This window comes from Poecilia mexicana, unplaced genomic scaffold (genome assembly GCF_051168715.1).
Source record: "Poecilia mexicana isolate PSO_F unplaced genomic scaffold, ASM5116871v1 scaffold_8, whole genome shotgun sequence".
NCBI lineage: Eukaryota > Metazoa > Chordata > Actinopteri > Cyprinodontiformes > Poeciliidae > Poecilia > Poecilia mexicana.
The window spans coordinates 907,935-932,145 of NW_028263377.1; the positions used below are offsets into that span (position 1 = coordinate 907,935).

The 24,211-nt window shown below is 40.8% G+C and overlaps 1 protein-coding gene across 1 annotated transcript; it reads left to right on the forward strand.

Annotated features, from left to right (window-relative positions):
* Positions 1 to 310: 310 nt before the first annotated feature.
* Positions 311 to 21,251, forward strand: col1a1a (collagen, type I, alpha 1a). The gene is made up of 49 exons (XM_014971910.2): positions 311 to 558; positions 2,160 to 2,351; positions 2,638 to 2,660; positions 2,970 to 3,005; positions 4,098 to 4,190; positions 5,583 to 5,651; positions 5,742 to 5,786; positions 6,367 to 6,420; positions 6,497 to 6,550; positions 6,659 to 6,712; positions 6,839 to 6,892; positions 6,989 to 7,042; positions 9,450 to 9,494; positions 9,589 to 9,642; positions 9,735 to 9,779; positions 10,252 to 10,305; positions 10,472 to 10,570; positions 10,764 to 10,808; positions 11,013 to 11,111; positions 11,315 to 11,368; positions 11,467 to 11,574; positions 12,129 to 12,182; positions 12,293 to 12,391; positions 12,478 to 12,531; positions 12,615 to 12,713; positions 12,838 to 12,891; positions 12,995 to 13,048; positions 13,156 to 13,263; positions 13,346 to 13,390; positions 13,669 to 13,767; positions 13,874 to 13,981; positions 15,804 to 15,965; positions 16,053 to 16,106; positions 16,221 to 16,328; positions 16,416 to 16,469; positions 16,581 to 16,634; positions 16,731 to 16,892; positions 17,094 to 17,201; positions 17,421 to 17,528; positions 17,638 to 17,691; positions 18,066 to 18,173; positions 18,294 to 18,347; positions 18,435 to 18,542; positions 18,638 to 18,691; positions 18,800 to 18,907; positions 19,385 to 19,658; positions 19,766 to 19,956; positions 20,143 to 20,385; positions 20,514 to 21,251. The coding sequence occupies exons 1-49, from the start codon at positions 477 to 479 to the stop codon at positions 20,658 to 20,660; spliced, it is 4,338 nt and encodes a 1,445-aa protein (XP_014827396.1). The 5' UTR covers positions 311 to 476; the 3' UTR covers positions 20,661 to 21,251.
* Positions 21,252 to 24,211: the final 2,960 nt, after the last annotated feature.

Consider the following 24,211-nt stretch of genomic DNA (forward strand, 5'->3'; position numbering starts at 1 on the left):
GATAAAATGCCAGTTGCTGAAGATGAAAATCCTCCTCCAACCCTCCAGCGCTGATATGGCTCAAGTTTCTCCCTTTCTCAGAGCCCCCCCTTCCCTCAGACCCAGACATGCTCTGCAATTATGGAAGGAGGGACCTGCTGTTTTTTCCCTCTGTCTTTCTTTTTTTCCTTTGAAGGAGGTGTCTTTTCTTGTCTTCCCTAAACGTGAGCAGCAGCAGGGTAATGAGGGTGCGTCCCCCCTTGGTCGGTCCAGACCCAGTACCTCCCAGTTCTTTGGGCTCCCATATAAAAGCTCTGCTGGAAAATGAGTGCAGGCAGTAGGGAGTTTTCTGCTGGGGTCAGGAGGACTTTGGACAGACGCACGGATCCTACCCCAAACACCCCTGTATGAGTGGAGTGTAGCAGAAAGAGAAAACATCCCCAACTTTTTTTTCCTCTCTTGCCTCAAAGAGTCTACATGTCTGGTGGCATCTAGACATGTTCAGCTTTGTGGATTTGCGGCTGGTGCTGCTGCTCGGCGCCACGGTGCTCCTGGCCAGGGCGCAGGGCGAGGACGACCGTAAGTTTCATCAGTTTGTCGGAGGTTCTCAACGCTTTTCTCCCTTTTTTTAAAAAAAGGATGGATTTTGTCTTCATGACTGGACTGCTGCTGAGATCTTAGGAAGAGAAGAGGAGAAAACGAAATGATTTAGACATTAGATCATTGAAAGTTTGTTGTCTTCTGAGACAGACAGAACAGGGTGTACGTAATCCATTGGGCATCCCAGGAAGGCCTCCCTCTCTCCTTCTCTTTGTTCTAGTGTAGCTCTCTCTTCCCCTCCATTTTCCCAGCATGCATACAGAGCAAGTTGCTGCAAGTTTTTTGCAGACTTTTCTACAGGCCATGCTTTTTAAAGAAGAAACCCCATCACACAGATGACATGTACAGGGCCTTCAAAATTGAATATTTATAAGACACAAATAATGTTTTTTAATTTCTCTCCTTTGACCAGCTTTAAATTTGCTGATCAATTTCCATTAGATGCGTCAGAGATGTGAAATCTGTCGGAGGCCTGACTGATGTGGCAGTGTTAGTCACAGCCTGAGGCCAGCTTTTAAGTCAGACAGGTGAACTGCAGCCCACATAATGAGAATATTCCCAAAGGAAAATCAGGAGGTGAGAAACAGGTTTAGTCTTGTCTGACTAGATATAAACATCTTCCATCTGCAAAAATCTACAGCTGTTTGGTACTGAAAAGGCATCATGGAGGACTGTAAGAAATCGAATCTTCTGACAAGACCAAGAAAACCAAATCAACTCTGGGGACCACAGCTATGGAGTTGATATTCAGTTTTTCCAGATGTTCCTTTTAACTGGACAGGATTCAGCAGTCTTTTTGAAGCAGATGTACTTTGACACTAAGAGTGATCTCACAGCGACATCCAGAGGCTCCTCTCTGTGACTGCAGTAACATCTGGCTGCCACGTCCACCCCCCTCTCACACCCGCCTCCTCGTTTTCTTCACTTTCTTTCCACTCTTTTTTTGTCTGCTTTCCTTTAATTGCAAACACATGTGCAGAGTTTCCAGCAGCTGCTGCCAAACCAGAAGTCTACAGCACTGCTGCTTTTCTCCCTCTGAGCTCAGAACTTTGGCACGGCACAAGATTTATATTCAGTCAGAAAGTGCATTCAGGGTTAACATTATGCTATGAAGTCAGAGTCTCGTCACTAAGATAGGACGCTAACTTGCTTTTCAGTGGAGATAAAAATTTAAATTCTATTGAAGGTTTTTAATTTTTGTTCTACATCTGCAGGCAGACTGTGTCCTCTCAGTCACCCCAACCCCGGTCTGTTTCAGTTCCACACAGGGCCGCTGCTAAGCATTGAATTTATACAAAATAACAATATATATTTTTGCTAATATTAGAAATATTTACATAAAATGATAGAGAAAACTAAGGCATTGACAGCTCAGATGCCCCATTATATACAAATTCATGCAATTCTAATGGAATCTAGACATGAAAATTAATCTCCAGAGTACTTAGTTTACATTTTGTATTTTAATGTAATTTTATATTCATTCACAATCATATTTTTTACTTTAAATTTTCTGTCTTGTTGCTCCCGCATATGGATGTCTATTTGACATCCCTCTCTCTCTCTGTTGCCCCCCTCAGGCACAGGTGCCAGCTGCACCCTTGAAGGTCAGGTGTTTGCGGACCGGGACGTGTGGAAACCAGAGCCATGTCAAATCTGTGTGTGTGACAGCGGAACTGTGTTGTGCGATGAGGTTCTATGCGACGAGCCAACTGACTGCCTCAACCCCATAGTCCCCCAGGGCGAGTGCTGCGCCATCTGCCCCGATGACGGTATTTCGCTTTCATATCCTCTGGGTTACTTTTTCATAACTTTGATTCTATTATTTTCTGTATCATATCATTCCAGAATATGAAATAAATATGAAAATACATTAAAAACTAACAAAGCATTAAAAACTAACAAAGCACAAAACATGAAGAAAAAAAAGGTGTACTTTAACGCCCCGCTTATCTTTACATCTTTGCATTTTCTGCAACACATCCATCATTTATTTATTTATTTATTTATTTTATTTCTTTTTCTATATGTTTGAAATTGTGTGTTTCTCCTTTTCAGGCTACCAGTCTGCTCAGGTTGAGGTAAATAAAAATGTCTTTACATTCAGAACTCGTTGGCATTTTAGTTATTTGTTTAGTCTATTAGGTGCTATGAAAATCATTCTGTTGTGAACTGCTTTTATTGAACGAAAGTAAACTGGACTGAAGTGAGATGATTAGTACACCTGTACTAATAATAATGTGAACATTAATATTCATATCATTCTATTCATATTATTTGTACAGATCAATGATGTGTAGTACAATAGCAACCAGTACATGATTGTTAATGTGATTATATCAATACCTTTATCTTTACATTGAGACTATTTTTGATGTTTTTCCCTACAGGGACCCAAGGGAGACCGTGGACCCAAGGGAGAGCGGGTATATTCACATTTTATTCTTCTGTGGATGTGCTTCCAGTTTAGCTACATTTTATTAGTGTGAATAAGTTCTAGCACTGTGGCCAGAGTCCTGTGTGTTTTTGCTGGAGTTAAACACAACAAAGCAGCAGAACCTTTTACATGTTTTGCCTTTTATATTTTAAGTGGATGAGGAAGTAAATTTCAAAAATGTGGGAGCATTTAGCAAGATTAAACTTGGTGGTTGTAGCTTCTTTTTGTGATGTAAGAAGTGGTAAAATGTCATTACATTTATAACATGAGTGCTAAAACATGAACTAAAAAGCTGTGAGTGCATTCTTACCACATGGAGCCAGCTTCCCTTGCTTCTAGCATTGCTAGTAGAAAACAAATTACCTGCATGATGAAAACATTAGTAGTTGGGTTAACAAAAGTATCAGTACATGAGGTGTTTGTGTTTTTGTCAAGAAAAAGGCAAATTTTTAGTTTTATCTTTTTTTTAAGAATGCTAAGAATAAGAAGCTGCTTTTTGTTTTCAATTGTTACTTCATCAAAACTTATGTCATGCATCATAATAAAACATTATGACTTTTAAAACTATAAGGCAAATTGCATTAGTCCATTTTATTCAATTTGATGCAGCTAACAACCCAACTGGCTTTATGCTGGCTAAGCAGCTAGTCATGCTGGGTCTGAAGGAAGCTTAATCTGAATTAGCATAATGTGTAATCTAAAACATCTTCAAATATTTTGCTGAAGTTGTCATTCATTACTCTGTGATGTGGATCATTAATAGATTATATGCAACACACTTCTTAAGTGGAAATTTAGAATTCTCATGCAGAGTCAGCATATCCACTTCCTGTATGCTGATGTCACATTGACCACAGCTTATCTTGTTGTGTCCGGTTTTACGGTCATTAGTGTTGAGAAGTCCAATTTTAGGAGGTTCTCTGTGATTATAAAGGACAAGAGATTACACAGTATAATCTAATATCCAATACTAAACAGTATTTCCAATAAGGAATCTTCAGGTGACTGTGCTTGTTTGTGTAATGATGGCGTTTAGATGACACACATGCCCCGATGTTTGACATTTCTCTAACTTTTTTAGGGTCCTCCTGGTCCCCCTGGTAGAGATGGCCTGGATGGCCAGCCTGGTCTGCCAGGACCTCCCGGCCCTCCTGGACCCCCTGGCCTTGGTGGAGTAAGTTGTTATTTTTTTTGTGTAAATTTCTGTATTGGGGTAGGTTTGGGTTCAGGTTGTAAAGAGCCAATAAGGGTTGGAGGAACAAGCCCACATTAAATGTTTGAGTGAACCTGCTGATATCAGAAAATATTAATTCCTAATTTGTTTTTACCACAACAAAAATTACATCATCTTTACATACAATTGAGCTTGATGCCATGTTTTCAAAATGTCTGGTATTCTTGTGAGAAACATTTAAGCAAGCCTAAAATTGCAGAAAATATAATTTTCTTGGTAAAAGTTGGGCATGTTTTCAGCTTTGTGGTCTATCATAAAATCAGCTTGCACATAAAATTAAACTAATGAAATTTGCAGACTCAAATCTCATTGGTGTTGATCTTGGGTCAAAAGGTTGGATGATGCACCTGTGAGAAGGTAGCTGGGCAGGAAAGGATGAGAAGATATTTGAATGCTATTTTTACAACCATTATTATTATTATTATTATTATTATTATTATTATTATTATTATTAGTTTACATTAATAATTACTTATTTAAACATTTTACACACTACAGTAACAAGTTCGCTCTGAATGTTTTACGAAAGCATAAAAAAAGCACAAAGAAGATAATACAAATAAACAGCAATCTGTGAATTGCTACATCAGTTTCACAATCTGACTTTAAATTAAAATTTGATCTTCAATGGCCATATCAAGTGAACAATCCTTTGAATTTCATGGAAAATTCTGAGATCATGTCCTACAGCTAATATAACATTTCTGCATCATGCTAATTCCCCTAGAAAGTGTATTGGTACACATTACTTGTTTGGAGCCAATTTTTAACTTTGCATTTGCTTCACACAGTTGATGGGTTTTGCAAAAATATATTTTATGTATATGGAAATACATATGGAAAATTCTTTTTATGTAAACTTAAAAATAATTTTCCACTTGATTTTTGTCTGTTAATTTTTGACATACTTAACATCTGATACCTTCTACCATATTCATTTTTATTAACCTCCAACATTCTTTTAATATAAAAATCATACTGAGCTAAGCTAATGGCTAATGGCTGATCTTGTTTGAAAAGTAAAGTTAACAGATGGACATCCAATGATGACTAACTATGCCTGGACTAACCTGTTGTCCAGGTTTATATGATTTTTACATTTAGCTGTTATGAAATAACAGTACAAAAAATATATATATATTTTTTTAAACTAAAGCTTACATATCACAGGAAGTGAATCTCACCAAAGGGTTACATAAGGGCAGGTGTTGGTGTTGTTTTAATGCTCTATGAAAGTTCCTGTTAAACATAACCCTTGCTCAATGTATGTAATACGTGATTGCTTGATAAATGTCTCTTGAAGGACATGTCTGTATTCTTTTTGTGCTTCAGAACTTCTCCCCTCAGATGTCTGGTGGTTATGATGAGAAATCCCCTGCTATGCCTGTGCCTGGACCAATGGTAGGGCATGTTCACCCTTGTACATGTCTACTATTTTCCTGTAATTTAAGATGGTGCAGTTTCTGACTTCTGCCCATGTTTGACTAACAGGGCCCAATGGGACCCCGTGGACCTACTGGACCTCCAGGTCAAAGTGTAAGTGGATCATTTCCTTCCTTCCAGTGACATGATCATAATGTTAACACCGATTGCCTGACTGCATTGAGCTGCTACTAAATTTAACAACTTGTCCCATAAAACACATGTATCTAGTCTCAGTTTAATCTTAATGTTAAACTGGGGTTAGGGCAAGCCTGGACATTTTTGAATTTTAATATATGTTCTTAAGCATACTATAATACTCAGTAGACCGTTTCCTGATTATACTTGTTAGGTATTTCACTTAAAGGATTCTATAATAATAATTGATTCAGTTTAACCCTTGAATTATTTGGGTTGTCAGATTAAATGTTTTAACTTCACCAGAATTATGGTCAGTTTGAAGCCGAATATTTAATCTGTCATTTTAAGTTTATGGATCACTTTCTGACAGCAATTCAAGAAACCCATAACAAGAACACATGGCTACGGTGTCAGAACAGCTGAAGTTATTCAGGATTATTTTGTTACACAAGAAGTGTATTTTTTTAATAACCTGTAGAATTCAGATTCAGAATCAAAGAAAAAATTGTCAGTTCATTTGTGATGATGTTTAAGGTTCTGTCTCCTTCTACAGGGACCTCCAGGACCCAATGGCCATCCTGGTGAGCCTGGAGAGGCTGGAGCCCCTGTGAGTGTTGAAAATACACACACCTTTTCACCTAACTCGTCTACAGTCCACATAACTCTCTTTGTCTTTTAATCAGGGTCCCATGGGGCCACGCGGACCTGCAGGACCTCCAGGAAAGAACGGAGAGGATGTAAGTGGTCAGCTTGTATTTTTCGGTTCCTGAGGAAGCATCACTTTGAATCAAAGCGTAATGAATAAAGTGGATTTGTAATTATATCTTAATTTTGTATGTCATCAGGGTGAGGCTGGCAAACCTGGTCGTGCTGGTGAGCGGGGACCTTCTGGTCCACAGGTACTTCACTGATCAAACATGTTTTTGAGTAAACGTGTAAATAAAACAGTGGACAGGGACAGTTTAAGTTAAACAGCAGAGTTTAACTTAAACTGTCTCTCTTCTTCTTTACTTTTTTTCCCCCAGGGTGCTCGTGGTTTTCCAGGAACCCCTGGACTTCCTGGAATCAAGGGTCACAGAGTGAGCTAAAGCCATTTTGTATCATCCCATTCATCCAAAGCTGAGAAGATCTCATGAAGAGGAACTTCATCTTTATGTTTCTCTCTTGGCCTTCAGGGATTCAGCGGTCTGGATGGTGCTAAAGGAGACACTGGCCCTGCTGGACCCAAGGTGACTAAATGTTTCCACTATATCATTCTTTTGCTTGATGTCCAAAGTTTCATTTCAATAAATGTTAACATGAATTGTAGCAATGCATGGGTAGCTTAAGTGGGAAACACACTAGAGTGATTACTGGAGATGCACAGATAGAAACATTTTGGCGAGTTATCATACTATATATATATATATATATATATATATATATATATATATATATATATATATATATATATATATATATATATATATATATATATATATATATATATATATCATACTATCATATTAATGTTGCTGTCATAATTGTGATAATGTTTATCAACATATTTCCCCTTGACACAAGGAACTGACCACGATGTGCTGCAGTACTATCACTGTCTCATGCCCAAACAAATACATGGCCAACCCCTCCAAAACACAAACAGAAACAATAAAGATAGACATATATCCTGGATGTTAATATCAGCCAAGTTTTACTTATGAGGCTGATTCCAGTATGTTAAAAATGACCAAAACCAATGTTAAAGAGGCAGTATCATGTAAAATATACTTTTTTGGGCTTTACATCATGTTTTTATGTTATTCCCTCATCAAAGATATACCCAAAGCGTTGCTTTATTCTTTCATCGGTGTTTGAGAAATCTTTTAATCTCCCGTGGCAACCATTCAGCTGTGCAAATCACCAGGGGGAACTGAGGGGCAACTCCTTCTGTTTTCGAGGTGCTACTCTTCCTTGGAGCTTCTGCCTCCCCAGCGACTTCCCCACTCAGCTCCTTCAGACTAACCAGCAGCAATTAGCAAACACCTTGTGAAGCTTCACATCTGCCATTATATGAGCTACTTCTCAGTGCAATGCTGATAAAAACATTGTGAAAGGGTTAACAGAGGAGCCATGTTGTGATGACTTCCTGAAGGTGGATTTTCAGAAAGAGCAGGAATTTTTCAAGAGAAGGAAATCCAGTAACAAGGCATTAAAATACATTAAAAGTCAAATTTCTTTTAAATGATATTTGGTAGCATTTTATAACAACTGGAGGTATCGTAGTTACTTGATTGGGCTACAAGATGCCACTATGTGGCTGGAAAACACATAATACTGCCGGTTTAATGCCAATATATCAGATCCTTTGGGCATAAGAGAAATTGAATTTGACAGGAATTAAATATCCAGAAATTGGTGCCCCTAACGCAGATATTGTGTAAACATTTGGCACCCTGTGATGCTCCTCTCCTCCTGCTTTGCACTGCTGCATCAGAGCGGTGCTTCACGCTGTGCCTCTCAGAGCACAGGAAGAATCCCGATATGACTTTTCTGTTGTCGACAAAGAAACATAGCGAAGCATCATTTTACATGCAGCTATTTATGACTGAAGTAACACTAACTAAAAAACACAAACAATGAAAAATACAAATGCATGATTATGATGAGAAATCCCCTGCTATGCCTGTGCCTGGACCAATGGTAGAACACGTTTTGTCTGTTGCATCCTGTTTTGCATCATGCTTCATTTGGTCACTTGGTGTATTTTCATGTTCACGAAAAGTTCTTTGGAAATCACCAAAGATCCAGAAGGGACAAACAATATGTTTGTTATATCTGAGGAAAAAAAAAAAGAAGTAGAAATGACCCTACAAACATATGACTTTTCAAACATCTTTTTTTCCATAACAATTTGGTCAGTCTTTGTCTTTTGGTACCAGCAAATGAAAATGTTGAATATTAAACTTGCAGCGAGATGCCCTCTCCACATCTCGCTGCAGCCACATTGGGCTCACACTTTTATTATTATAATATTATTATAATATATTATTATTATAATATTATATTATTGGGCCTAATAATTTACCTTTCTAGTTTTTGCATTTTTATATTCATCCATCCATTATGTTACACTTACCCCTGGTGGAGTTGTGAGAGGTGCTGGTGCCTATCTTCAGAAGTCAACGGGTGAAAGGCGGGGTAAACCCTGAATAGGTCGACAGTCATGTTTTTATAAGGAATGTAAAATAATCTTTACATTCTGTAAACTTTGGTTCTTAGCTATGTTGACAATACATGGTCATATTCTGGACCTTCTTTATCTGAAAATTTAATGTTTGCAGAATCACAACTTTCAGGCACCATCTTTAAAGATGTTATTCAACATATGTGCCAAGAAAGACAAACTGAAATTTGGCTCAAGGTGACTAAGGACTAAGTTTACTAACAGGTGATTCACTAATTGTTCAAATCAGAAGAAGAGATTAAAGAATCCAACAGGCAGGTTATGTTAGCAGCCATTAGCTGTAGCACTGCTTAACTTGCACACTCATTTGTGATACTTACATTATTTGCCATATTGTTTTAGCATTAAGATTAATTGTTCTGTTGAAGTCATTTCACATTCTCCCCTGTCTGTCTGTTTCCTCATGTTAGGGAGAGGCTGGAGCGCCTGGTGAGAATGGAACTCCCGGTGCTATGGCAAGTGAAAAAAACTTTATGCTAATTCTACCTGGACTTCACCTTAACCTTTTACTGACTGCAATTAAATGCATGTTGAATTGTATTCCTTTAGGGGCCTCGTGGTCTGCCTGGTGAGAGGGGTCGCGCTGGTCCTTCTGGAGCTGCTGTAAGTCCATGCATAGAGTGTGCACTCTAAGCTATAATTTGCTGAGTCATATACAAACCAGTTATGTCTGTCTGTTCGTCTGACTCCTGCAGGGAGCCCGTGGTAACGATGGTGCTGCTGGTGCTGCTGGACCTCCGGTATGTCTTTGATTCTCTCATAGTTGAGTTGAAGTATTTTTTTTTAACGACTACGTTCTGAAAATAATATTGAACCACACTAGTGAAAATTTACTATTTACATTATTACAGCTACATATTCTGTATTTGCAAACACAATATAATGCAGGCATTCTATGCTGATTTCTGCATTATATTGTGTATGCTTCAACAGGAATCCAGAAGGGACAAACTTATTTTTCAAGCACATTTGTCCCTTCAAATGATTTGCTATAATTTGAAGTTAATTGGGGGAGGGGCATTGGACTAATTTCAATGTGCATTTCTGACCACAAGATGACATTACATTCTGCACACTGGACCTTTAATGCTTATATCTTACTATGTTGAGTAAATCTACCAAATTAGAGGAGCTTTATTTTGTGATCTATGGTTACAGAAAACTGAAAGGAAGACTTTATTTTTGTCTGAATTTCCATTTGTTTGCTTTCAGGGTCCCACTGGCCCTGCTGGACCTCCGGGATTCCCAGGTGGCCCCGGACCCAAGGTAAAAAAAAAAAGAAAGAAAGAAAATCACTGTTTCACACTCGTAATAACAGTTTAGTGTTTCATTTGGGAGTCTACCTAATTAAGCATATTTATGTTAATGTTTTAGGTTTCAACCAAAGCTTTCAAGTCCAACTAAGTCTTTGTTTTGGTTTTCTGTCTCCCAGGGTGATGTTGGAGCACAGGGAGCACGTGGACCTGAGGGCCCTGCTGGAGCTCGTGGAGAACCTGGAAACCCCGGACCCGCTGGCCCAGCTGGACCTTCTGTAAGTTTGAAGCTTTAACTTTACAACAGAGGTTTAAAAATTAATCATCAAATGCTTTAAACAGTACAAATTAATTCAGGCAAAATAAAACTTCTGGTGCTTGTTTAAAACAAAATTACAAAAAAGTTCCTTTTAATGTAATTTATCTTATTCTAACTATAGTTTTAAAGGATTTGTTATTTTTCCTCCTCAGGGAAACCCTGGAGCTGATGGAGCCCCTGGTGCTAAAGGAGGCCCTGTAAGTGTATTTCTAAAAGCAAAAACTGTATATATATATATATATATATATATATATATATATATGCTTCTTTTTTTTTGCATTTTTCAAGGGCACCTAAAAAGCTCCCTTAGCCCTACTGTTTTACCAACAGCTTCAGTCAAGTTGAAAAAACCAGACGTGAAGATGTGACTGTGTTTTGTGGCTGTGTGCTGCCCCCTGCAGGGTGCCCCTGGTGTTGCTGGAGCTCCTGGTTTCCCTGGACCACGTGGACCTCCAGGACCACAGGGTGCAGCTGGTGCCCCTGGACCCAAGGGTAATACTGTAAGTACAGTTCTAAATAAACAAAACAAATTAAATATATTTATGTGCCTACTAAAATAAATAATTATATTCTTACTTTGTATTGACATTAATTTGTGTTTGTGTTTGAAATGTAACAACAATCAAAGAAATACTTCTTCGAATAAACACCCTGATTTGTTGTTCCTTTCTAAAAGTCCTTCAAATTTGAATGTGTCTTTCAGGGTGATGTTGGTGCCCCAGGATTCAAGGGAGAGCCTGGTGCAAAGGGAGAGGCTGTAAGTTCACCCAGATATCCACAGAGTAGCATTTTTGACTTGTACTCCATGTACTTATCCTCTGATTCCAATTAATTTGTGTTTTCTGTTTTTCACAGGGTGCTACAGGTGTTCAGGGACCCCCAGGACCTCCTGGTGAGGAGGGCAAAAGAGGAGCCAGAGGAGAACCTGGTGCTGCAGGTGCCCGTGGAGCCCCTGGAGAGCGTGTATGCATTTCTTCTAAATATTTGTTATTTTAACAACAATTTTAAGATGAGTTTGGAATAGGTCAAAGAGGAGAATAGGGTGACCTGTTTTAGAAAAAATTTGCCTCTAGTGATTACCTCCTAAATCACCAGATTTAGGAGGTAGGAGTTCGTCCTGTAATCTGTGGGTTGCCTGTTTGAATCTCCTCTCTAGCTGTCTCAGCTACAAAGTCACTTCACCTGACTTGCTTGTGGTGCTGGTCAGACGGCCCAGTGGTGTTGATGGCAGCCCTGTCTCTGTCAGAGCAGCTGTGGCTACTATCCAGCAGCTCACTACTATGAGCATGTGAATGGGTGAACGACTGACTGTAGTGTGAAATGCTTTGGGCTCCTCTAGAGGAGACAGAATGCTCTACATATACAGGCCATTTACCATCTTTGCTTCCACCAGAGGTGAACATAAAGCCAAAGCAATCACACAAGTTTTTTTTTTTGCTGTTGTCTAATCAGTTATTAACGCAACTCTACAATGAAATCATAACAGACTAAGTTTGTGTTTTAAATTCTCCCTGTAGGGCGGCCCTGGTGGTCGTGGTTTCCCTGGTTCTGATGGCCCTGCTGGACCCAAAGTAAGAAAACAATGAAAAACTCAACAAGAAACTGTTTTATATCTGAAATAATTCCAGGTAGCAATAACAAATTTTCTCTGCTTTATTCTTCCTTCTATCTGCTATTCTAGGGTGCCCCAGGTGAGCGTGGTGCTCCTGGTCTTGTTGGACCTAAAGGTTCCACCGGTGAGCCTGGTCGTACCGGTGAGCCTGGTCTCCCTGGAGCTAAGGTACTGATAAGTCTCTGTGTAAGCATGACTGTACCAGTCTTTCACCACATTGTCATCTCATCTGATTTCCAACATTTGCTTTGTAGGGTATGACCGGCAGCCCTGGCAGCCCTGGACCTGACGGCAAAATGGGAGCTTCTGTAGGTTTATGTCCTGCACTGTTATTCTTATCAAACCAAAACCTACATCTTGTCCATAAAGTAAAGTTATTTCATCTCCACAGGGAGCCCCTGGACAAGATGGACGTCCTGGACCCCCTGGCCCTGTTGGAGCAAGAGGTCAGCCTGGAGTTATGGGATTTCCTGGACCAAAGGGAGCTGCTGTGAGTATGGTCTAAAAAGAAAAAAGTATTGTTGTTATGCTCGTTGATATGGATTTTGAACTTCTGAGGACTGCTCCACTAATATATGTTCTCTTTGTTGTTTCTTTTATTTTTTTGTGATTAGGGTGAGGCTGGAAAGCCCGGTGAGAGAGGAGTCATGGGACCCACTGGCGCTCCTGTAAGAAGCCTATATTTTGCTCATTTTTATTTTTAACAACACTTTCTGGCCAGTCAGAGAGGCCGTGTCTGTCCGTTTGAAAATCTGTCATCTTTGTCTTCAGGGAGCTGCTGGAAAGGATGGTGAAGTTGGTGCTCAAGGTCCTCCAGGCCCTGCCGTAAGTAACACACTTCTGCACAACTTTTTGCACCAACATCCAATTCTTCATGAATAAAAAAAATATATATAAAAAAATTACAACAATGTATTTCTCTGCATCCCCAGGGTCCTGCTGGTGAGAGAGGAGAGGGAGGACCTTCTGGTTCCCCTGGATTCCAGGGTCTTCCTGGACCTCAGGGAGCCGTTGGTGAGAGTGGCAAGCCTGGAGAGCAGGTGCACATTGATTTATGCATTAGCTTTAATACATTTTCCTAAGTGAAAGTGCTTCCTCCTCATTGTTATCTTTTTTGTCTAGGGTCTGCCTGGTGAGCCAGGAGCTGCAGGTCCTGCTGGAGCCAGAGTAAGCAGCTTTTACTCATTGTTGTTTTTTTTAACCGATGATACACTCCTAGGAGAATCCTGCATTGGTGGGAGGAGGGGGGAGTGGGGGGGAGGGGTTTAAAACATCTTTAGAGATTTACACTGGTTTCTAAATAAAACTGTTTTATTAAAAGATTACTTTCACAAGGTAGCAATAGTTAGAACAGGCTATTATTCTACAAAAAGAATAATTCTACAAAAAGAGCCACACTATTTAATTTGGACACTTACCTAACTTTCTACCACCTTTCTCCTCAGGGCGACAGAGGATTCCCTGGTGAGCGTGGTGCCCCCGGCCCCATTGGCCCCGCTGGCACCCGTGGATCCCCCGGTTCTCCTGGTAATGATGGTGCTAAGGTATAGATTTGCAATCACTTAATAAATTTGAAAGTTTAAATAAAATCAAGCTCAAGAAAATATCAGGCATTGTTGCTTCATTGTTGTTTATTACATTCCTCTTAAGGGAGAACCTGGAGCCCCTGGTGCTCCTGGAGCTGCTGGTCCTCCTGGACTGCAGGGAATGCCTGGTGAGCGCGGAGCTGCTGGCCTTCCAGGACTGAGAGGAGACAGAGTGAGTGATCACAACAGTATTTCTCCATGACTCCCAATATTTGCAATCACATTTCATCATGCATATACATGTCCACCAGGCAGCATAGGCACCAGACTGGTCCTGACTGTGTAGTCCGATATGTCACAACTTCCAGTGCAGTTTGTGTTGTGAAATATTCCTTTGAAAACCAGTAATAAGTTCTCTTCAGTAGTTGAAGGTACAGTAGCTCTAAAGTTGCTTGGACCACATAGGCCAGCTTTTGTTTCCAAAGTGCATCAGACATCCTTCACTGGTTCGCTGAAATTCCTTCCTTAGACCATGCTGACAGATACTGACCACTGAAACCCAAAATACAGTGGTGTGAAACAGTGTTTGCCCCTTCCTGATTTCTACTTTTTTGAACGTTTTACTAACTTCAATGTTTCATAATATCTAACCATTTTAAATATTAGTCAAAGATAATACAAGGGAAAAAATGCATGTTTATTCTTTTTAAAAGGAGATTTATCAGTATATGAGAACAATATCCAAACTGGTACGACTTGTGTAAAATAGTATTTGCCCCTCTGTCAGCACATAATGCTGTTTATCATACCTGAGTTCACTTTCTCTAACCACACTCTGGACTGGTCACTGCCACACCTGTTCTTAATCCAGATGTCACTTAAATAGGACCTGATTGAAGAACACCAAAAGATCTTCAAAAGCTAGACATCATGCAGAGATCCAAGGACATTCAGAAACAAATGAGAAAGACAATATTTCAGATCTATAAGTCTGGAATGGGTTACAAAGACATTTACAAAGCTTTGGTGCTCCAGACAGACCCGTTATCCACACACTACCAGAACATCTTGCTTATCCTGAGACTTTTGAGAAATCATTCTGTGGTCTGATTAGACAAAAGTTCAACTCTTTGGAAGGAGTGTGTCCCAATACATCTGGTGTAAAATAACACGGTAATTCAGAAAAAGAACATCATACCAACAGTATAACAAGGTAGAGGTAGTGTGATGGTCTTGGACTGTGTTGATGCTTCAGGACCTGGAAGCAGCTTCCATTTATCACAGACTGTTGTCTACCAAAACATCCCGAAGGAGAATGTTCGAATGTCAACTTGGGTTCTGCAGCAGGACAATGATCCAAAACACTCTCAAAGGCTGAAAAAAAACAGATAAAGACTTTGGAGTCTCATAATCAAAGTCCTGACCTTAAACTTACTTGTCTCCCATGCTGTGGTATGACGTTAAAAAGGTCATTCGTACTCAAACCCCCCATTGCGGCAGATTTAGAACAATTGTGCAAAGAAGAGTCGGTCAAAATTCCTCCACAGCTGGAAAAGACTCATGTCAAGTTATCATAAAAGCTTTCTATCAGTTGTTGCTGCTGAGGGTTGCCCAACCAGTTATTAGGTTTAGGGGGCGATCACTTGTTCACACAGGGCAATGTTATGTTTGCTTGTGTCATCTTTGACTATTTTTTAAATTTGTTTAATGTTTTGAAACACTGAAGTTTGACAGACATCTAAAGAAAGAAACAAAGTCAGAAAGGGGCAAATACTTTCTCACACTGCTGTAGTTCTTGTTACACTCAAACAAATCTTTACATTTGTTCATTTTTCCTGCTTCTAACACATCAATTTTGAGGACACAAGGTTCACTTTCTGCTTAATAGATATTATTCATTAACTGATCCATTAACCTCAAAAGAGTTATGCTCTTCATCTGCTGGAGGTCATGATAGTTTGATTGGTGTTAATGCACTATTATAGAAATTGTTGTGATGTGATTTGCAGCAAACTCATATATACCCGATAAACCCTTTTCATCCAATAATCCAGGGTGACCAAGGAGCTAAGGGTGCTGATGGTGCACCTGGTAAAGATGGGCCCCGTGGCTTGACTGGACCAATTGGACTTCCTGGACCAGCTGGTGCTCCTGGTGACAAGGGAGAGAATGGTGCCCCTGGGCTTGTCGGCCCTGCTGGAGCCCGCGGAGCCCCTGTTAGTAAAATCTGCTTGTCTCCCAAACTTGTCCCACTACTGACTGGATTCTCAAAACCTTGACTGATAATTCTTCGTCTGTAACAGGGTGAGCGCGGTGAAGCTGGACCACCTGGACCTGCTGGATTTGCTGGACCTCCTGTAAGTTTTTTGCACTGGCTGATTTAGTTTTCTTCTTTTTTTCCACTTTGTAAATTTGCGCTAAGCTATTCTAAAAACCTTTTTATTTTTCAAATCACCACCATTCAATCTCAGGGTGCTGATGGACAGCCTGGTGCTAAGGGAGAGCCTGGAGATAATGGTGCTAAGGGAGATGCTGGACCTCCAGGCCCTGCCGGACCAACTGGTGCTCCCGGACCTCAGGTTTGAAGACGCATTCATTTGTGGTTTGTATTATTTATCATCCAAAGACTCTTGCATTTTGATTGAGGTTGTGTTGTGTTTTCTTAGGGTCCTGTTGGAAACACTGGCCCTAAGGGAGCCCGTGGAGCAGCTGGACCTCCTGTAAGTCATTACTCATGTCTTCTTCTGTAAATTACTTTTTAGCCTTGCATTACTTTAGTTGACTTGTTTGACGCAGTCTTTGCTCATTTAACTTATGGTCCTTCTTCTTAGGGTGCTACAGGCTTCCCTGGAGCTGCTGGCAGAGTTGGCCCTCCAGGCCCTGCAGTAGGTTTTAACTTTTTTTTTTACTTTGTGTTTCTGATAATGAAAAGTCCAAGTCTTCCAGAACCGTTACAATTGACCCCTATCCCCAATATGTAGGGAAACTCTGGACCCCCCGGACCTCCTGGACCATCTGGCAAGGAGGGACCCAAAGGAAACCGTGGTGAGACTGGACCTGCTGGTCGCCCTGGTGAGATTGGTGCTGCTGGACCCCCAGGAACTCCTGGAGAGAAGGGAAGCCCTGGTTCAGATGGTGCTGCTGTAAGTAAGCTTCTCTGTAACAGGCTTTCAAAACAACCAAGATCACCTTCAGGTGAAAATGAATAACTCGATGTAACAACATCAAATCTCCACTATTTGCATTATTTATGCACCATGTTTAGCTGCATAAATAATTTGTTCACTCTTGATGTTGCTTATTTCTAACCTATACCTCTATTTTTCTTTTTGCTTGACCTTCAGGGAGCTCCTGGTCTGCCTGGACCCCAAGGTATTGCTGGAGCACGTGGTATTGTTGGTCTGCCTGGACAGAGAGGAGAGAGAGGTTTCCCTGGTCCCCCTGGGCCTGCAGTAAGTAGATTGATCTTGATTCTAAAATCCCTCCATCATAGACAATCAAACCATTTACCTTATCTTACAAAACTAAAACAATAAATCTAAGCATCTGTTTTTATGCAACTTCCAAAAGGCAGTTAAATACACCTTAATAACTACACGTGAATTGTTTAGTGACGTAAAAAGCTATACGTTGGCAAAAGGTAACGTGTCTACATATTGTGTCTTCAACAGGGAGAAATTGGAAAGCCTGGACCTGCTGGCCCTGGTGGTGAGCGTGGGCCTCCTGGACCCATGGGACCCCCTGGTCTTGCTGGTGCCCCTGGAGAACCTGGACGTGAGGTGAGATGAAGGACCCCGGTCACTGGAGTGTTCTGAGCCATTTTATGGTCTAGCACATGCATAAGTTTAGTGTTCTGCTGATAGTTGAGTTGCTTTGTTTGCATCATAGGGAAACCCTGGTAATGAAGGACCATCTGGACGCGATGGAGCCCCTGGACCCAAGGTAGGTTTATGATATGTGTTGAATGATTGAGCTGCACACAACAGTCATTGAGTTCATATCCAGTTATACGAGCCATAATTCAACTCCTGTCAGTTTGGTTAATTCAGATTCAGCTACATAAATCCTAAATTAATCCTAATTACAGTAGGCTGAGATGCAGTCAGTTTGTCATATAATGCTAGTCAGATAAAAACCAGAGAAATCCCACTTAAGTGCATTAAGTCATTGACTTTGAACTTTTTTCTGAGCAAACTGCCTATCAGATTGCTTGACTGGTAAAACGACTGCTGCAGAATGTTTGATAACTCCTGTCCTGAGTGGTTTCTTGGTTGGTAGAAAGAACCAGATTATCTGATTTTCTGTTTGTGTTGTAGGGAGACCGTGGAGAGAGTGGCGCTGCTGGAGCCCCTGGTGCCCCTGGACCCCCTGGTGCCCCTGGACCTGTTGGACCCGCTGGAAAGACTGGTGACCGTGGAGAGACTGTGAGTGAAAATTGCGCCATGCTTATCAATTGGTTCAATTTTTTCATTTTAACATGTGCATGAAGATGTGGCATGTCTTGACATTCGCCTCAAAGTTAAACGGAGGTTTCTGTGTTTCAGGGCTCTGCTGGCCCCGCTGGCCCCGCTGGCCCTGCTGGACCTCGTGGCCCTGCTGTAAGGAACAATTGCTCCAATAAGAAATTAAGTATGTAAGGACAAGCAAAAGTAAAATTAATTAATTATCTCCATCCATCTTTTCAGGGACCTGCTGGAGCTCGTGGAGACAAGGGAGAGACTGGAGAGGCTGGAGAAAGAGGCATGAAGGGACACAGAGGATTTACTGGCCAACAGGGACCTCCTGGACCTCCTGTATGTACATGTATACTGATTTTTCTATGCTAAAATATATAATGTATAATCACAGAATCAACCTCTAAGTAACATTGTTTTCTATGAACTTCTAGGGAGCTTCTGGAGAGGCTGGACCTGCTGGTTCTTCTGGACCTGCTGGACCCAGAGTAAGTTATCATTCAACTATCAGCAGTTTATTACCATTATCCTTTTAATATTTGCTCTACTTATTTGTAGAATTATGTTTTCCTAATTATTCTGTGTGCTTTTCACAGGGTCCAGCTGGATCTGCTGGTGCTCCAGGTAAGGACGGTATGTCTGGTCTTCCTGGACCCACTGGACCTCCTGGACCTCGTGGACGTTCTGGAGAGATGGGACCTGCTGTAAGTCCCCCTATCAATTTATTTTCCTCCTTCCACTTACCAGTGGGCTGCACACTGGCACAGTTGGTAACACTGAAGGTCCTTGGTTCAAATCCCAGCCTGGGTTCTTTCTGCATGGAGTTTGCATGTTCTCCCTGTGAATGCCGGGTTCTCTCCAGGTACTCCAGTTTCCTCCCACAGTCCAAAAACATGACTGTTAGGTTGATTAATCTCTCTAAATTCTCCTTAGGTGTGTGTGTGTGTGTGCGTGTGTGCGTGTGTGTGTGTGTGTGTGTGTGTGTGTGTGTGTGTGTGTGTGTGTGTGTGTGCATGGTTGTTTGCCCTATTGGTCTCTGTGTTGCCTGTGACAGACTGGTGACCCGTCTGGGGTGTAGCCCGCCTCTCGCTTGATGACCACTGGAGATAGACACTCTAGATAATGGATGGATGAGCAGAACTTATCACTAATGTACTAACCAAATCGTCTTTCTTTGTTAGGGTCCTCCTGGACCTCCAGGACCCCCAGGACCTCCTGGTGCCCCCGGTGGTGGATTCGACATTGGTTTCATTACCCAGGAGAAGGCCCCTGATCCCTTCCGCATGTTCCGTGCTGATGATGCTAATGTTCTCCGTGACCGCGACCTGGAGGTGGACAGCACCCTGAAGAGCCTTAGTCAACAGATTGAGCAGATCCGCAGCCCTGACGGAACCAGAAAGAACCCTGCCAGAACTTGCAGAGATCTCAAGATGTGCCACCCTGACTGGAAGAGCGGTGAGTCCATATTTGTTAAAGCGTGCAATACCAATTGTTTGTATGTATGCTGGCTGTAGTTCTTCTCCAAAAATAATAGGAACTGACCCTTTTTTTCTGTTGTTCAGGTGAGTACTGGATTGACCCTGACCAGGGTTGCACTCAGGATGCCATCAAGGTCTACTGCAACATGGACACCGGAGAGACCTGCATAACACCAACTCAGCCTGAGGTTGCCAAGAAAAACTGGTACATGAGCAAGAACATCAAGGAGAAGAAACACGTCTGGTTCGGAGAGGCTATGAATGACGGCTTCCAGGTGAAACCTTATGCCGCAAAAGTCCCTCCCTCACAACCTGAATTTTTATTTGGATCCCTAACCTTCCATCAAACTTTGTCTTCTGTTCCACTTTTCCTACCAGCTCTTTTCTATCCTCTCTTACCAAATTCAATCTTTCCTCTTGGAAATCCAACCAGTTAACTCTTTTTCCTCTTTCCTGCCCAGTTCGACTACGGCAGCGAGGGTTCTCTGCCAGAGGATGTCAACATTCAGCTGACCTTCTTGCGTCTCATGTCTACTGAGGCATCCCAGAACATCACCTATCATTGCAAGAACAGCATTGCCTACATGGATGCTGCTGCCGGCAACCTCAAGAAGTCCCTCCTTCTCCAGGGCTCCAATGAGATTGAGATCAGAGCTGAGGGCAACAGCCGTTTCACCTACAGTGTCCTGGAAGATGGATGCACGGTGAGAAACACTTTCCTTTTCATTTCTAGTTCTTCAATAAGAAGAGCAGCTGGTCAAGCAGGGGGATTGTTGAGCGAGTCATTTTAATATTTTAAAAGTAATTATCATCTATCCCTCCTTTCTTACAGTCACACACCGGAACATGGGGCAAGACAGTCATTGACTATAAGACAACAAAAACATCTCGCCTCCCCATCATTGATATTGCTCCTATGGACGTTGGTGCTCCAGATCAAGAGTTTGGCCTTGAAGTTGGACCTGTCTGTTTCTTGTAAAAAGAGAAATCTGGACTTGAAAGTGTTGTTGTGTGTGTGTGTGTGTGTGTGTGTGTGTTTTATTTTTTCTAGCAGTCATCTCTCCCCAAAAAAGAAACCCCACCAAAAGATTCTTCCAATGTCATTTGCCTGAAAAATCTGACCCTTCACTCCTGAATCGACACATCTCCACTTGGCCTTTGTCTCCAATGGTCTACTTTGCCTAAAACTGCACTTGAACAAAAACAAGACAGTGGCGGTGTGGTGGCATCTGCATCGCTGTGTTTGGGACCACTATTTTTGTTTGTTTTGTTTTTTACTTTTTTCCCTTTGTTTTTTCCCATCACCAACACCAAGGATCCTGTAGAGAAGACATTTTGTTTCACTGGCAACAAGAAAATAATATATGCCTCTGTAAAGTGTAAAAAAAAAAACAACAACCTCCCCTCTTATTCTAGCCAAACCAGGCCTCTCTGGAGTTTACAAAAATACAAAACTGACTTTTGTATTTTATACACCTCTGCGCTCTGAGGAATGAAAGGACAGTCACAACAGACAGAATCAATTGTTTGTACCACGTTTCAGGTGTTGATGAATAAACGGTGAAACTGACAGTCATCTTTGTGTTTGTTGTTCTGCCCTCCTCTGCTTCACCTTCCCTTGGCAAGGCCAACATCCCCCTCTTACTGCTGTTGTGATTTGTTTGTTTTGTGGTTGATATCTTGTTTTTGTTTTGTCTTTTCCTAAGAACCATTGCATTAAAAACACCAGCAGAGAAAAATGAGTTTAAACTCTTTTATGAAAAAGAAAATATGGCTACCTCAGAAATGAAAGAAATTCCAGCATTTTAAAAGGACTCTGAGTATTTGAAATGAAGCCTGTTTTCATTATGGCGGTCTGTGGGGTAGTTGAGGTTTACTGACACTTTTAACAGAAGCAGAACTAAAACTTAAGGGTGCTATTTTTTTCTTTGAGGTCTGTTGGCTATCCAGTTTGGCTCCACTGTTGTGCAGTGTTACAAGCATTCTGGCATGGCAGCGCCCTCTTGGTGCTAAAAATGAAACCACAGCTTTTAATTCTTGGTGCCCAGAAGGAGACAAACTTCTTCTGTCTGATCATGGTGGCAGTAAAACTTTTCTTTTTGCTATTCAGCTTCTACTCCAACTTTTCACCCCTTCATTCATGAATCTGTTGTACTTATTTTCTTGTTCTCTTGTGGAACAGGTGACTTTCCTCATCAACAAATTAGAATCAGAGATTTTAATCACCACCCAGATGGAGAGGCATCAGAAAGAGTTTGTGAGTTAGAAGGACACACCCATGGGGGAAAAATCAGATCTGTACCTATTTTGTATATGTATAATAAACTGAGATGTTTTTAATTATTTTGAATGCTGAAATAAAGCATGTTAAGTGGTCTAACATTGAATCCTGTCTAATTCCCTGACTGACTCACTGACTGCCACCACAATGCAAACTGAAGTAACTGAAAAAGTGAAGTATTTGCCCCCAAACTATTTGCTATTCTGACACGTCTATTTTGGTCAGATCATACAAGCTTTATTATCTGACAAAAATAAATGAATCCAAGAAGTTTTTAAATGATTATCTCATTTATGAAGAGAAAAAAGATATCCAAACCAGCCTAGGATACATACATATTTCTTGTTATATAATTGCTTAACTGTGATTTACCACATTTTTTGAAAAGGAACTTTGATCAACCTTCCCAGGGGTGTCCCCCTATAGGCCATTGATTACTCCTCCAGAAGGCCCAATTTGAACCATAAACAACATCTATGGCAATGTAGCTCAGTCTTCATGATTCCACAATAAGAAAGAGACTAAGGAAAATCTGCCATCTATTGAAGAAGTCCTTGCCAGAATCCAAAAAAAAGGCTGACCTTAACTTTTCCAAAAACATCTGGATGATCCTCAACACTTTGGGGAAAGTGTCATTTGGACTGTTGAGAACAAGATAGATCTTTTTATGGGGTGTTCCATTACATCTTGTTTTAAATTAATACAGAATTTCAGAATAAAAGAAAGGAAAAAAAAAACAGTGGTTCGAATGTGATAGTCTGAGACTTCTTTAGCCTCATCCTTAAGGATTTAAGTAACTTTCTGTAAGTGATTAAACAAAGATTTCTTCTCTTCAGCAGACCATAATGTGGCTCAAATGTGACCCCATTTGAGCCACATTCAATATGGCGAACCTTGTGACGTATTGCAGCAATGGGCCGACCTACTCAATGACGCATCTACGTTTTCATGTCTTTGGCCAAAGTCAGGACTTTAACTTGATTCAGTTGCTGAGGCAGCCAGTGTGGTCGACTTAAACATGTTCTTCATTATCAGTAGAGTGGGTCAAAATTTCTTCACAGTGATGTTAAATTTTATCACACATGTTTGATGGCATTTACTCTGAGGATAGCACATCTAGTTACTAGTTTCAGGCTTAGTATCATTCATTTGGTGCAATGTTGGTTTGGATAATGCTTTTCTCTAATGTATGAAAACATCTTTAGAAACCAACCTTTTGGAATTTACTCAGGTTATCATTGGCTGATACTGAAATGTGATGATATGCATCATGAAAGTTATATGGAAAAAAAGACAAGTGAAATGTTAGAAAAGTGTGAGCATGACAACACAGGTGTTAACAGACCCGGACAGCATATTAGACACATAAACAAAGACATGTATTATACATCTATTATAAAGTCAAAGATTCTCTCCTTGTAGCAGGTATAAGCTTTATCTCACTTTTAAATGTTGTAGTGATTGTGTCTAAAATTCTAGCACCTCAAACAGGTTTTACGAAATATTTGGATCAAACTGGGTTAATATGTGGAAGATTCTCATCTCATAGCACAAGAAGACTCCCAAATATGATTAATTAAACAGTTTGCAGTCTCATGAGAGATTCTCTAGATTCCCAGATTCCTGGTTGGTTTTGTGCAGCGCCTTTGCCTTGCCAGTACAATGGGTGGTGTGTGTTGAGGGGACAGCTGGAGGGGGGACTTTGTGTGGAGCTCTGTGTGGGTGCTTTACAGGGTTGGACCTCTCCTCCAGGAGTCCCTAGACTCTAAACATTTTTATGAGTGTTTACTTTGAGTGAGAAGGTATTAATGTCTGTGTGTGAGCATGAGGATGGGAACATGATTGTGTCTGTGTGTGAATATTTATCTGTTAGGTTGGGTTGTGTGCTGCCCCCTCTCCTGGATCACCGTGGGCCCCCTCTGGCCTACTTCCTCCTGGTGTCTAGTGCTGGGTGCTTGGGTATGTGCCAGCTCAGCATGATAGTCGCTTGCCAGGGAGCAGGCGGGTAGATTCAGGTGTTTGTCAGATATACTCAGTTGTGCCACAGTTGCAGCATTATGTATTAATATTTACTGTATACTTTTCAGTGAGCCCCTCACTGAAATTGGTATCATCATATATGCATATGTTTTGTTTGTTGTTGTGGTTTCTCTGTTTTGATTTTTCTCTTTGTTTTTGCACTTTGCATTAAATTATCATAATTTACAAAATCATACAAAGTTGGCACTTTTAATGGACTTTTAATGCAA